General features: G+C 34.9%; 1 protein-coding gene across 2 annotated transcripts in view; it reads left to right on the forward strand.

The window, feature by feature from the left end:
• The window catches only part of kiz (kizuna centrosomal protein), a 181,974-nt gene that overhangs the window by 107,085 nt on the left and 61,931 nt on the right, over positions 1 to 12,958 (forward strand). For both annotated transcript variants that reach the window (XM_051925558.1, XM_028797521.2), the window contains one exon: positions 2,044 to 2,194. In XM_051925558.1, coding sequence (XP_051781518.1) covers positions 2,044 to 2,194 — 151 coding nt within the window. The remainder of the gene's footprint in view (positions 1 to 2,043; positions 2,195 to 12,958) is intronic.

Consider the following 12,958-nt stretch of genomic DNA (forward strand, 5'->3'; position numbering starts at 1 on the left):
ATAAATTGTTTTGTTTTTGCATTGAATAGGGAGATTTATTTTCAAATTACAAATCAACACCTTTTATAGCTTGTTTTTATGGCAAATTAGATGTAGAAAATTATCCTTGAGTTATAGTCCCCTTTTTGAGTTTTGTCTTTACACAATGGAAAAACAATTGTACTTAAAATAATTTTATAATGTAATTTCTGCTTTATATATATATATATATATATATATATATATATATATATATATATATATCCATCCATTTTCCAACCCGCTGAATCCGAACACAGGGTCACGGGGGTCTTCTGGAGCCAATCCCAGCCAACACAGGGCACAAGGCAGGAAACAATCCTGGGCAGGGTGTCAACCCACCGCAGGACACACACAAACACACCCACACACCAAGCCCACACTAGGGCCAATTTTAGAATTGCCAATCCACCTAACCTGCATGTCTTTGGAATGTGGGAGGAAACCGGAGCACCCAGAGGAAACCCACACAGACACGGGGAGAACATGCAAACTCCACGCAGGGTGGACCAGGGAAGCGAACCCAGATCTCCTAACTGTGAGGCAGCAGCACTACCATTGCGGCACCTATATATATATAAATAAATATATATATATAAATAAAAATATTTTGTCAATGTAACTTCACTGAGAAAATGGAATAGACAATGCTCTTAATAGTCTGACTGAAACAGTACTAGATGGAAACAAATTCTTCCCAAAAAGGTCATGCAGATAAATGATGGTCATGGTAATATACAGGATCAGGAGAGACTGTGATGAAAAAGGCCATTCATCCCAGCCTGTAGTAAAATTTGCCTACTCACGTAAACACCCAGACACATTGGGCCTCCATACACCTGCATTAAAAGATCAAGGTTTATCAAAAATGTTTGTTATAAACAGTTAGAGATGTTAGTTTTGTTTATGTTAGGGTTCAAAGGATAATATTATCTTTTAAAGAAGAAATTATAGTGTAATAGCAGAGATGTAACATGTCACTAAAGATTCTTGTGATCATTTTTAATAAAACACTAAAAATGCTTATCATGGCCAGGATTTATCTGGTAATTTCACTTGTACATATTGTGCTAAAAATTAGACAAAGCAAGTTTGTTGCACTCAATTTTAAATGGATTGACTAAAATTTATAGTGTTAAGTAAAAAGATTAACTTTAATAAATATACTTTAATATGTTAACAGAATTTTTCTTGAAGTGATTTATATTTTTTTAAATCACTTTACAGTAGAAACAAACAACAAGGGATATTAAGCAGACAAAGTCAGCCCTTATGTCTTTAGATTTAAAACATATACAGTAGCAAAGTCTTCATTCAGGCTTGGGTAGCTGGTATATTGCATATTGCAAACTGGCCAGACAACATTAGAACTCAGTCTTTAGAGTAAGTCACTGTGTACAAACTGGAGGCATGAACTTGGTCCATTGCAGCATCTCACACAGCTTTCTAGACGCATGCTTATTCTGAATTATAATGAGAAATCCTGTCATCTCCCAGCTCAACTAAAGGACAAAACATATCAGGGTTCAAGAGTTAATATAATCTTTTTTTTGATGTATTCATTATGGTATGAAAGCAGAGGAGTAACATGCCACTAAGTTTTCTTATGATCAGTTTAAATAAAACACTAAAAACTGCTTAACATAGCCAGGATTTATCTGGTAATTTTATGTTTCTCTAAAATTGTCATATCATGTCATACAGACCCTCTTTACAGCTTTTTAAACCGTTAGAGTTGCATAAAAAACTAAAATGTGCTTAGAGTTCCTCAAATCCAAGGTCTTCCTGGTTTACTGAAGTTTTATTAGCAGAACTAAGAAAATAATACAGAAATATATAAAAACATTCAAGTTTTAGACACTTGCATAAAGTAGTTGTGGCAGTCTAGGATTTTATTGCTGTCGTCTTTTATTTAAATGATTTTCACTTAACAATGTTATAAAATGTTTTTAGTTCTTCTGATGTAGTCTGGATCCTTCAGATTATAGTGTTCACTTAGCTAACATGATGTTGCTGTTATTGCAGATCCTCCATGCCTTCAGATTCAGCAGAGTTGTGGGATATTTGGTATAGACATGCTGTTGTGCTGGAAGTGCACAGTGTGTTAACTGGCCATGAGATAGCAGAAATATTTGCACCATTAATAACTCCCAGTAACTCAACAAATATTAATGAGGTAAATTTGTGCTGTAATTTTTATGTTCTTTTTTTTTTTTTTTTTTTTTTTTTTTAAGTGTCCTGTTTTTTCTAAAAAGTACTTTCTATAAAAGTACAAGATGCTATAAGCAGGCTTAAACAAGGTCCAATGAGGTGTGTGTGCATGTAAATATATATTTATATATAACATTAAGGTTTTAGTGTGCATGTGATGACTGAAGTTTGTAAAAATGTCACCTAGTCCCTATAAAATACTGAATTCTGCTCCAACTTGCATAGTGTAAGGTCAAGACTTTACATTAACGGCTTGAACTCTTGGATCTATTTTGCCTTGTGTCAACAGTGCAGGCTGGGTGCTGGTAGTGTAATGGTGTGAAGCACCTTTCCTGCTACTAGCTACTGTAAGTATCATTTTATGTTGCTGAACTAGTTCTTGCCTGTCCAGCAATAAGGAATAAAATTAGGTCAGCTCTTTTTCATATGAATACTTCCAGCAGGATAATGCACCATTGTCACAAAGCATGCATGACCTGAAGTGTTTTCCACAGATATGAAAAAGATTTCAGTTTTCTTCTGTAGACTAACATGGTTGCCAGATCAAAGCCCAATAGAACACATTTGGGATTAAGTAAAACAAGAGGTTTTTCAGCAATAATATTATTACTTACTGTATGATGATGTGTTTGGCTGCATGTGTTTGGCAGCCACGGAATGTTTTTGTCTATCTCTTCTGAAGACAAAGGAGAGTCCTACTCTGTTACTAGAGAAGTGTACATAATAAAGTGGCTACTGAGACTTTAAGGGTTTTTGTTTATTGCAACTCAAACATTTCAGAGTAACACAATATAGATACTAAAAATGCGAAAGATCTGACAAAACATGAAACCTTCTTTCTTTATTGACTTGGCTAAGCTAAAATCTCCAGAAATTCAAACAGTTGTCCACTTCTTAAATACTTCTTAAATTAGCCCTGGGCTCTATTTCTGCTACCAGTGAGCCATCACCAAAAACTATCCTTTCAGCTTTTGATTAGTTTGAGATTATTGTGCGATTTTAAACTTCTTGGTGTTTCTTTTTTCCAAATCTTGGACTCCGTTTGTGGTGAAAGTTTGGATTGGCCCATCTTTGGTAATATGCACACAAGGTTAGAGTTCCCAGAATTGTCTCCTTACACCTTAGACCTCAGTAACATTTGAAGAACCATGTCTCCAGCCCTCTAGTTTTATCTCCCTGAAAAAGACGTCAACAGTTAATTAATTCTTAGAGCAGTATGCTTTCTTTCACATTATAGATTCACTGTTCCCTCGCTTGGTGCTAGTCTGTCCAGTTTTGTCCTTCACTATACAATGAAATCCCTTGGCCTGTCACCTGTTGAATAGAATACCTTAAAACCTCTCGCCAGGCCCCCAAGGCCTCTCCCTCTTCTTTTTCTTCTAGATATAATGCTGTCTGTTCTGACATCTGCCTTCTCCTAAATTTCTTCTCAAGGTGCCATTCATTTTTCTCTTCTTTGATGCTCTAGTTCTTTGCACCTGGTGCCAAGCAAGGTCTATTGCTCTCTAGTGGCCTTTCCACTGTGGCATTTTGTGTTACTCTATTTCTCATTTTGCTATTTTGATATTCCTCCACTTTGTATAAGTACATTGATACTTAATGAATCTAAAGAAAATGATTTATTGACTACATTTGTTTTGAAAATAAGTTTGCAAATAGATTTTGTCATACATTTCAGTTTCAGCTTTTATTACCAGCACTCAGATTGTTTACCTATTGCTTAGTATAGATTCTAGGCAGCCAGTATAGTTAATATGTGAAACATATTGTCCTTCTCTTTCTTCATATATTAAGAACATATAAATGATTTTGTACTTGTGTGTGTATGATGTTTAAAAATCTACATTAAAAATGACAGCTATAGAGTCGTATGATTTAACTGCTGTCTTGTTTATAACAAGTACTCTTGATAAATTCACACTTTACAGGCTGCATAATATTATTAATTTGTTTACTTTCAATTTGTAAAGTTCACGATTCTTTTTAGCTGTGAGGAGCTCATGAATTATAGAAAACGATTCCACAAATAAGTTACTGTTATAGGCTTATGCTGTTTTGTGTCTCTAAATCTTTGAAAATCTACAGTATAATCTATGTCTCTAAATGTCTGATAAAAATACCATAGCATGAAAAGAAGCTCATGGTCTACAGCTGCTATGGCTATTTGCCAGCAGTAGACAGTACAAACTGACGTAAAGGAGATAGTTTATGATAGAAGCTGAGGAGTATGACACTGAGAAATTTAACAATTTTATTTCATTTATCGGATTAAGGAGTGTTCAAACTTGAAAGTTTGTTTTCTTTTTTGTTGCCACGTATGAAATAACTACTGAAGACTCATATGTAAATCTTTTATACAACCCCATGTAATTATAATTCAGAATAAACACATTGCCTTAAGATGTCATGGTATAACCATTTTCTTCATTTTATCTTATTGCTAAAGTATTTCATATATGACAGTGACCAAAATCATTTGCCATGTGAACACTTGTTAAGATGTATGAATATTAAACAGTGTTGAACCTGTGAGGGCAACAGTTTTCCAAAACTGCAAACTGCATTTTCATTTTATTACAGTCAAAGTAAGCGTATTTTCTTATACTAAAATGTTGTCTTTTGAATGTTTCTACAGTATACTTTTAAGAATCAAAAAGTGACTTATAATGATTTGTAATAGTTTGATTTTAAACATGGTCTCAGTTATTTGAAGCTTAATAGGTCTAGAAGTCTAACAAATATTTATTTAGAAGCATATAAATGAAGTACATGCACTAGGTATTGTACACTGTTATGTTCTGCTACACACAAACATTCAAATCATATATCAGTCTTTGAATGAAAAAGGCAGACATTATATGCATTTTTGCTGCTGTTAATACAGTAAACATTCTTCATCCAGTTAACAACATTTGCTTACTGCTGTCAAAAACTGAAAATTTTGTTAAAGAAACAAAGAAAATATTAGTCCCATACAAATTGGAAAAGAATTTACTGAAAATCTCTGTTTATTTTAATTTTTGTTTGTTTTACTTTTTTTGAATCTGTACATGTATTATTGAAATGTTAATGCTATTTATCTTAGTTACTGCTCATACCTTATAACACATAAAGTGTACTTAAAAGGAATCAACCAGTAATAAATAACTATTTTATCAATAACCTAACAATAAATAATGTCAACTTATATAACATAAGTTAAATAGGTAACTTATGACAGAAGTTGTATTAGTTGCTTTCTTTCTGCAATTTGGACAAAACCCAGTGTTATTTTATGTGCCATAGTTCAGAATGTCCTGAAAGAATTAGAAAAACCATGAAACCTCTTGTCCCAGTAACAAAAAACAAAATATCTTTATATTTAAGGAATTTATTTTAATAAATAAAAGAAAATAGTACATAAAAGTAAGGCAAAAATAAAGAACATAAATAGGTTTTGCCTTCTTAAAAGCAAACAAATCCAAGTAATTACAAGCCAGAAACAGTACTGTTACTGTTAACAAGCCAGTAAATCCAAACAAAGCAATGAATAAGTAAATGTAAAACAAAAAATGAAAAAAAAAAATCGCAAAGTAGAAACACTGGGGAAAAAAAAAAGCATTGGCCTCTTAAATACAATCTGGGCTAGTACACCACCTATATAATCAAGTGAGTCTACCTTGTTTGGTTCAAGATAAAGGAGTCAGGACAGATAATGAAAATTGAAACATTAAAAGTTAGCCTAGTGTAAGAATGAAAAACTAAACTACATAACATCAAATAAATTAAATGGAAGAAGAGCCAAACCAATAACACAATACACACATTTATATTTAAAATACAACAAAAAGATTAAATAAATAAGAATCCAGTTTTAGTCGGGGCAAGAATACTGGCTGAAACGTAACATACCTCCAAGAATCTCTACTAAACATTTTACCTCCTCCTTTCCTCATTGTTCTCTTCATTTGAGCGCATTTAAGTATTGTTTTGTGATTAGTTTCTCTATATGTGTTGCATACATAGTAGATTACCATCATTATAATGTTATTAAAATATGAAGAAGTAAAAAAATTTGATGCCACACTTGCCTCCATTTCTGTAGACTTCTATTTATCCTGAATCTAAACTAAGACACCCCTAAATTGATATGACTGTTTGAAAAACAGTGTAACAGATATAAAATTTGTTCATTTTCTCTAAAGTCATTGACATTAGCCAACAGTGCCAGTGGACAGCTAGCCAAGTGCCAATAGATCTTAAACAGCCATGTTATTAACCACGTGCTCAAGGATTAAATTCTTCAGGAATCTGTATAAACTGTTGTTTTATTTTTCCCTTCTGCATTCCTTAGACTAATAGAGTCATACTTGAATTAATTTATTAATGTTGGTGGAATTCCATTGTAACGAAACTCATGGGACCATAAAAATATTTAATTATAATTAAAAATAATATCATAAATTTCATTTTAACAAATATGGAGAAAATAAGTATACTATTGTGACCTGGGTCTCTGGCAATTCGCCATCTTTAACTGAAGCAGTGCAAGGACAGCTCCGAAACTTCTTTGCAGCATCTGGTAAACAGTAAACCAAGGACAAAGTAATTGGTTGTCCTCTGCAGGATCATTCTTACTGCATAACATGCTTGTCACACGATGTTTAGAACATTTAACACCAGGCTTTGACCTGCTTTTCCTCACACTCTCCAGATCTCTGTCTTCTCCAGACGGCATCTTCCCCAGTGGTGATTCCGAGCTGCTGGTGTTCTTCTGTGAAGAAGGGAGCTAAAGCAGGATGATTGCCCCTGTGTTGCGGCTCCTATCCATGTGCTTGAGTGCTGAAGTAACAGCTTCTATTTTAAATGAAGTCTTGAGACTGTACATGCCTTCTCTATTCAGTAATAAGTACCTGTATTTTTCTTGAGAACCTGGACTCACCTTCCTGTCTGTCAAGTAACTCTGTGACCAAAGCTTGACAATACCTGTATGAAAAATTAAACTGCAAAAAAAGTTTTATTTGATAATGAGACATTATACACAAGTTTTGTTTTTTTTTTTAAATACAGGAATGAATACAGAATAGAAACGAGACATTAGAGATAATGTTTTTAATAATAATAATAAAACATTTTATTTATTCGTAGGCACCTTTCTTTTTTTTTACTTTTTAAATTTTATTTATTAATTTTATTGTAATCATTCCATACAAATAGATCAATTAATACAAAAAAGAATTGAAGACAAATCAAACCCCACCCTTGAGAAGGAGAGCATGGCCAGAGGAGAATTGCTTAGGGCTTTTTAATAGGGGAAAAAAAATATAAATAAATAAATAAATGGAGAAGGAAAAGAAATGCAGAAATAATTATTTCTTCTTATTCTAAAATATTATTGATTAGATCCTGCCAGGTTTTGAAAAAATTCTGTACAGATCCTCTAACTGAGAATTTGATTTTTTCCAATTTCAAATAATATAAAACATCGGTTTCCCACTGACTTATCAGAGGAGAGTTAGGATTCTTCCAATGTAACAAAATAAGTCTGCGTGCCAAAAGTATAGTGAATCCAATCACAGTTTGCTTGTCCTTCTCCACTTCAAGTCCATCTGGAAGAACACCGAACACAGCTGTTAATGGGTTAGGAGGGATTGTGAAATCAAGGCTGTCTGAAAGGCACTTAAAAATTTTGGTCCAGAATGTTACTTTGTTGCAGGCCCAAAACATGTGACCCAGTGAGGCAGGAGCTTGGTTGCAGCGTTCGCAGGTTGGATCTTGCCCTGGAAACATTTTGGACAGTTTTAAACGAGACAGATGAGCTCGATATATAATTTTTAGTTAAATAATTCTATGCTTTGCGCATATGGAGCTCAAGTGAATTCTCTGCAATGATACCTTCCACTCCTTTTCTGATATATTAAGAGATCTTTTTCCCATTGTCCTCTTGGATGCTTTGAAAGGAAGGGACTCTAATAAAATTTTATATAATGCGGAAATGGTGTCTAATTCCTTGAAATTGAGCAATATTTTTTCCAGCATGGTGGAGGGTACGAGATGAGGAAAATCGGGCAGTTTCTGTTTAACAAAGTTTCTAATTTGAAGATAGTGAAAGAAATGTGTAGCTGGGAGGTTGAATTTGGAACGGAATTGTTCAAAGGATGCAAAGATATTGTCTATATAAAGATCTCTGAGCAATTTAATCCCAAATCTTTTCCAGGTATAAAAAACTGGATATGTTTGTGAGGGTTGGAAGAGGTGGTTCTCCTGTAGGGGTGCCACAGATAAAAGATTTTCCATCTTAAAATGCTTTCTAAGTTGGTTCCATATTCTGAGTGAGTAAAGCACAATTGGGTTATTAGTATATTTGCGATAACTTGCATTTATTGGAGCGCAGAGCAAGGAGTATAAAGAAGTACTACAGGATTTTACTTCTATTGCGGACCAAGCCTGTGTATGTTCATTTATTTGTGTCCAAGTTTTTATGACTTGTGTGTTTGCTGCCCAGTAATAAAACTGAAAATTAGGTAGAGCCATGCCACCTTCTGCCAGAGGTCTCTGTAGGGTCGCTCTTTGGATACGCGAGTGTTTTGAGTTCCAAATAAATGAGGTTATAGTTGAATCTAATTGCTTAAAAAATGATTTGTTGATATATATTGGAATGTTTTGAAATAAAAAAAGATTAAAGGTATTTAAAAAGGTTTAAAGGTATTTAAACTGATCTGCTATGGTAAAAGGTAGGGTGTCCAATCTAATATTATAGAAGATAAGTGTCGGCCTTTAATAAATCCAGTTTGATTCTGTGATATTACCGAAGGCAGCACTTTCTCCATCCTTCTAGCTATAATTTTTGAGAGTTTCTTAACATCATTATTCAGGAGTGAAATTGGTCTGTATGATGCACATTGTAACAAGATCTTATTTTGTTTAGGAAAGATGGTGATTAATGCTTGACGAAAAGTTTGAGGTAGAATTTGATTGTGTCTAGCTTCTGTAAATGTTGCCAATAAGAGGGGAGCTAGCTGAGTGGATAATTTCTTATAAAATTCTACAGGGTAGCCATCAGGGCCTGCTGATTTCCCGCTTTGAAGTGACTTTATAGCATCTAGTAATTCTGATAGGGTCAGAGATTTATCCAGTTCCTCAGCACTTAAAGTATCTATTTGTGGTGTCTGTAATGTATCCAGAAATGCATTAGATTGTGTGTTGTCTTCTTTGAACTCAGTTGAATATAAGATTTTATAGTAATCTCTAAATGTATGCATTATATTTTTATGGTCAATGATTTCTTCTCCATTCGTGTTGGTGATTACTGGGATTGCATTGCGAACTTCTTGCTTGTGGATTTGTTGAGCTAAAAGCTTATTAGCTTTCTCTCCGTGTTCATAGTTTCTTTAGTTGTCAAGATGTTGAGTTCTGTATGCAAAGCCTGCCTTTTCCTATGAAGAGCCTCACTTGGACACCTGGCTTGTTCTTCATCTATTCTAGTAATTTAGCTTTCTTGGTTTCTAATTTATTTCTGTGGGAAAGGCGCCTTTGTAAACACTCAAGGACACCGAACAATAGATAAAACACACATTATAGACAAAACTGAAATATAAAAATTAAAATCGGACAGAGCAATTGTAATCTGTCTTACTAAACCACAGTTAATTTATGCACGGCGGACGCACCAAGGCGCATGCATACTGCCACCGAGGCGCATGCGTTCTGCGCCGTGGCACCCGCCCCAGAGTCAAACGCAGCGGCTTCCCAGAGTCAGTAGATGGTACCCAAACAACACAACCTGTGAGCGCCCAAACAACACAACCTGTAGGGTCAAACACAGCGGCTTCCCAGAACGCGACAGATTCCCAGAGTCAGTGGGTGGCGCCCAAACAACACATTCTGTAAGCGCCCAAACAACACCACCTGTAAACTAGACTTAATGAACGAAGGCGCCCACACAAAGAAACCACTTTAGTTTAAATAGGGTTATTCAATTAAATGGAAACTTTACCATGCCTACGACCTGTGAACTAAACCTGAGGTAAAGCGTGCACGCCAGGTTGTACAGCCGCCCGGACGCAACTGCCCACACCACCACATATACCCTCCGTGATATTTCATCACGCAGAAACTGATTGCAATTCTTCGATTTCTGATTCGCTAGCGAATCGCGGGCTTACTTGTCAAAGAGAAAAAGCAGTCTTAAACAAATGAGTTTTTAAGTTTAGATTTGAAAAGTGAGAATGAATCAATGTTTCTAATCTCAGATGGTAGTGAGTTCCAGAGCTGGGGAGCAGCTTGGATGAAGGGGACAGTCAAGTGGATGGATGAATAGGATCTAAGGGTGCAGGAGGGAATGGCAACATAGAGGAGGCTGGACAGATAAAGAGGGGCAAGGTTGTGGATAGCCTTAAAAGTTAACAGAAAATTTTTTAATTGAATGCGGAACTTAACTGGAAGCCAGTGAAGCTGCTGCAAGACGGGAGTGATATGGTGAATAGAGGGGGTTCTAGTAATGATGCGGGCAGCTGAATTCTGGACCAGTTGAAGATTATAAAGAGATTTGTGAGAAAGACCAAAGAAAAGGGAATTACAATAATCCAGACGAGAAGTGACAAGCAAGGTTATTATAGTTAACGAAAACTAAAATCAAAACTGAAACTAGTATTAAAAAAACATTTTTGTAAACTGAAATAAAATAATTAACAAAACCGAAATGAAAAACTAAAACTAAACGAAACTATTAAAGTAGCTGAAAAGACTAACTGAAATAAAATAATAATTTACTAAAATATTTTTAGTTTTCATTTTTGAATGAATATTCTTGCCATTAGTCTTTAACCCTTGTAAGTTTTAACTCTAAAACAAAAAGTCATCCACCACGAGCTGCCCGCACATAGTAATCCAGTGAACGGCAGCTGGTGACGGAGGGTGACTGTTCACACAGCATTTGCGGTGACAGAGCAAGCTGAATACAGGTGCATAAAGCATGTGAAATAGAAAGTGATTTGCATGCCACCTTTTTTTGCTCTTGTTGTATATCAAGATATAATGCAAACGGCTGAAATCAGAATGTACTGGTCAACAAAATGTTTACCATATGGACAGAAAAATCATGAGCGAGTAACGTTTCAGTTTATTTCTCAGGTGACTGTTTTTTTGTTGACAGCAATTCAACTGCCACTTCGACCAGGAGAAATCGAAGTATAGAGCAATCATGAAAAATTTCTCGATGAAAAAAATATTGACGTTGTACACCTCCCAGAGTCCAAAAATACTGTTTTTCGGAAGTGTGTGTGTTTGTAAACACGATAACTCAAAAACGCAACTAGATAGATGGATGAAATTCGGCATGTGGTTGTTACACCACAATTGTAGTTCTGTATTAACTTTTGGGTCAAATCCATCACCTGGAAGTGGTACTTTACCTGAAGACATCCGATTTATTCAACATTACTTTTATAATAATTGTTCAATATATTATTAATTTGATTTGTTGGTGATGGTTCCATAATGTACATAACATATAAATCTAATCTTTGTCTTGTGGTTTACTGTCTGTATTCCTATTACCTACTCTTGCCCTGCTCATTATGGGTTTACTGTCCTTATGGTAGGCTATTCAAGACTCGCCACCTCTAACCTTGACACTACATGCTTGTTTTTCTTTGTTTCCCTTAATACAGCTAGGTGGGGTCTGCACACTGATTCAAGTCTAAGAGCCCTATTCTTCCTAAGCCCCTGTCATTTTCATGAGAAAACATTTTAAAAATTATAAAATTGGGTAAAATTATTCATATTCAGTATCTAGTTTTGATTATGCGTGTTTTTATCAGACAAAAACAAAACCAGGTAGTAAACCAGGCAGTGTAGTAAACTTCCATGAACATTAAATCTGTTAAGTGTACAGTTCTGTCTGATATTGCCACAAAACTAACTCCGTAGGCGCTCCATGCCATAATTACTAAGACTAAAACTGAAACTAATATATATAAAAATAAAATAGAAATATCTTTGTGAAATAAAAACTAAACTAAAACTAAAAATACACGATGAAGGAAAACTAAAACTAAACTGAATTTCCAAGTAAGGTCTGAAAAAATATAGAAATAAAAACTAATATAAAAAGGCAAAACTATAATAACCTTGGTGACAAGGCTATGAACAAGGATAGCAGTGGTGTGGGGAGTGAGGGAGGGGCGAATACGATTAATGTTATGTAAGTGGAAATATGCAGACCGGAAGATGATATTGATGTGGGACTGAAAAGATAAAGTACTGTAAAGGATGACACCCAGACTCTTAACCTGTGGGGAAGAAGAGACAGAGGAATTACCAATAACAAAGGAAAAAATATCAGTTTTGGATAATGTTGATTTTGTACCAATGAGGAGAACCACAGTTTTGCCACTATTTAATTTAAGAAAATTTGAAGAAAACCAGGATATGATTTCTGCTATGCAATCAATAAGCAAGGAGGTTGGAAAGGAAAAAGTAGGTTTGCTAGTGAGATAGAGCTGGGTGTCATCAGCATAACAGTGGAAGCTAATGTTATATTTACGAAAGATGTTTCCAAGGGGAAAGAGGTAAATAATGAAAAGGAGGGGCCCCAGGACAGAGCCCCGGGGCACACCTGAAGTAACAGCGGTGGGTTGGGATGTGAAAGTTTTAAGCTGAACAAACTGAGTGCGGCCTGAGAGATGCAACTTTTTTTTTTTCAGTTATAAAATACAGAATGAAATTGAGATGTTAGATGAAGATTAAG

This window comes from Erpetoichthys calabaricus, chromosome 3 (assembly GCF_900747795.2).
Source record: "Erpetoichthys calabaricus chromosome 3, fErpCal1.3, whole genome shotgun sequence".
In the NCBI taxonomy this organism is placed as follows: Eukaryota; Metazoa; Chordata; class Cladistia; order Polypteriformes; family Polypteridae; genus Erpetoichthys; species Erpetoichthys calabaricus.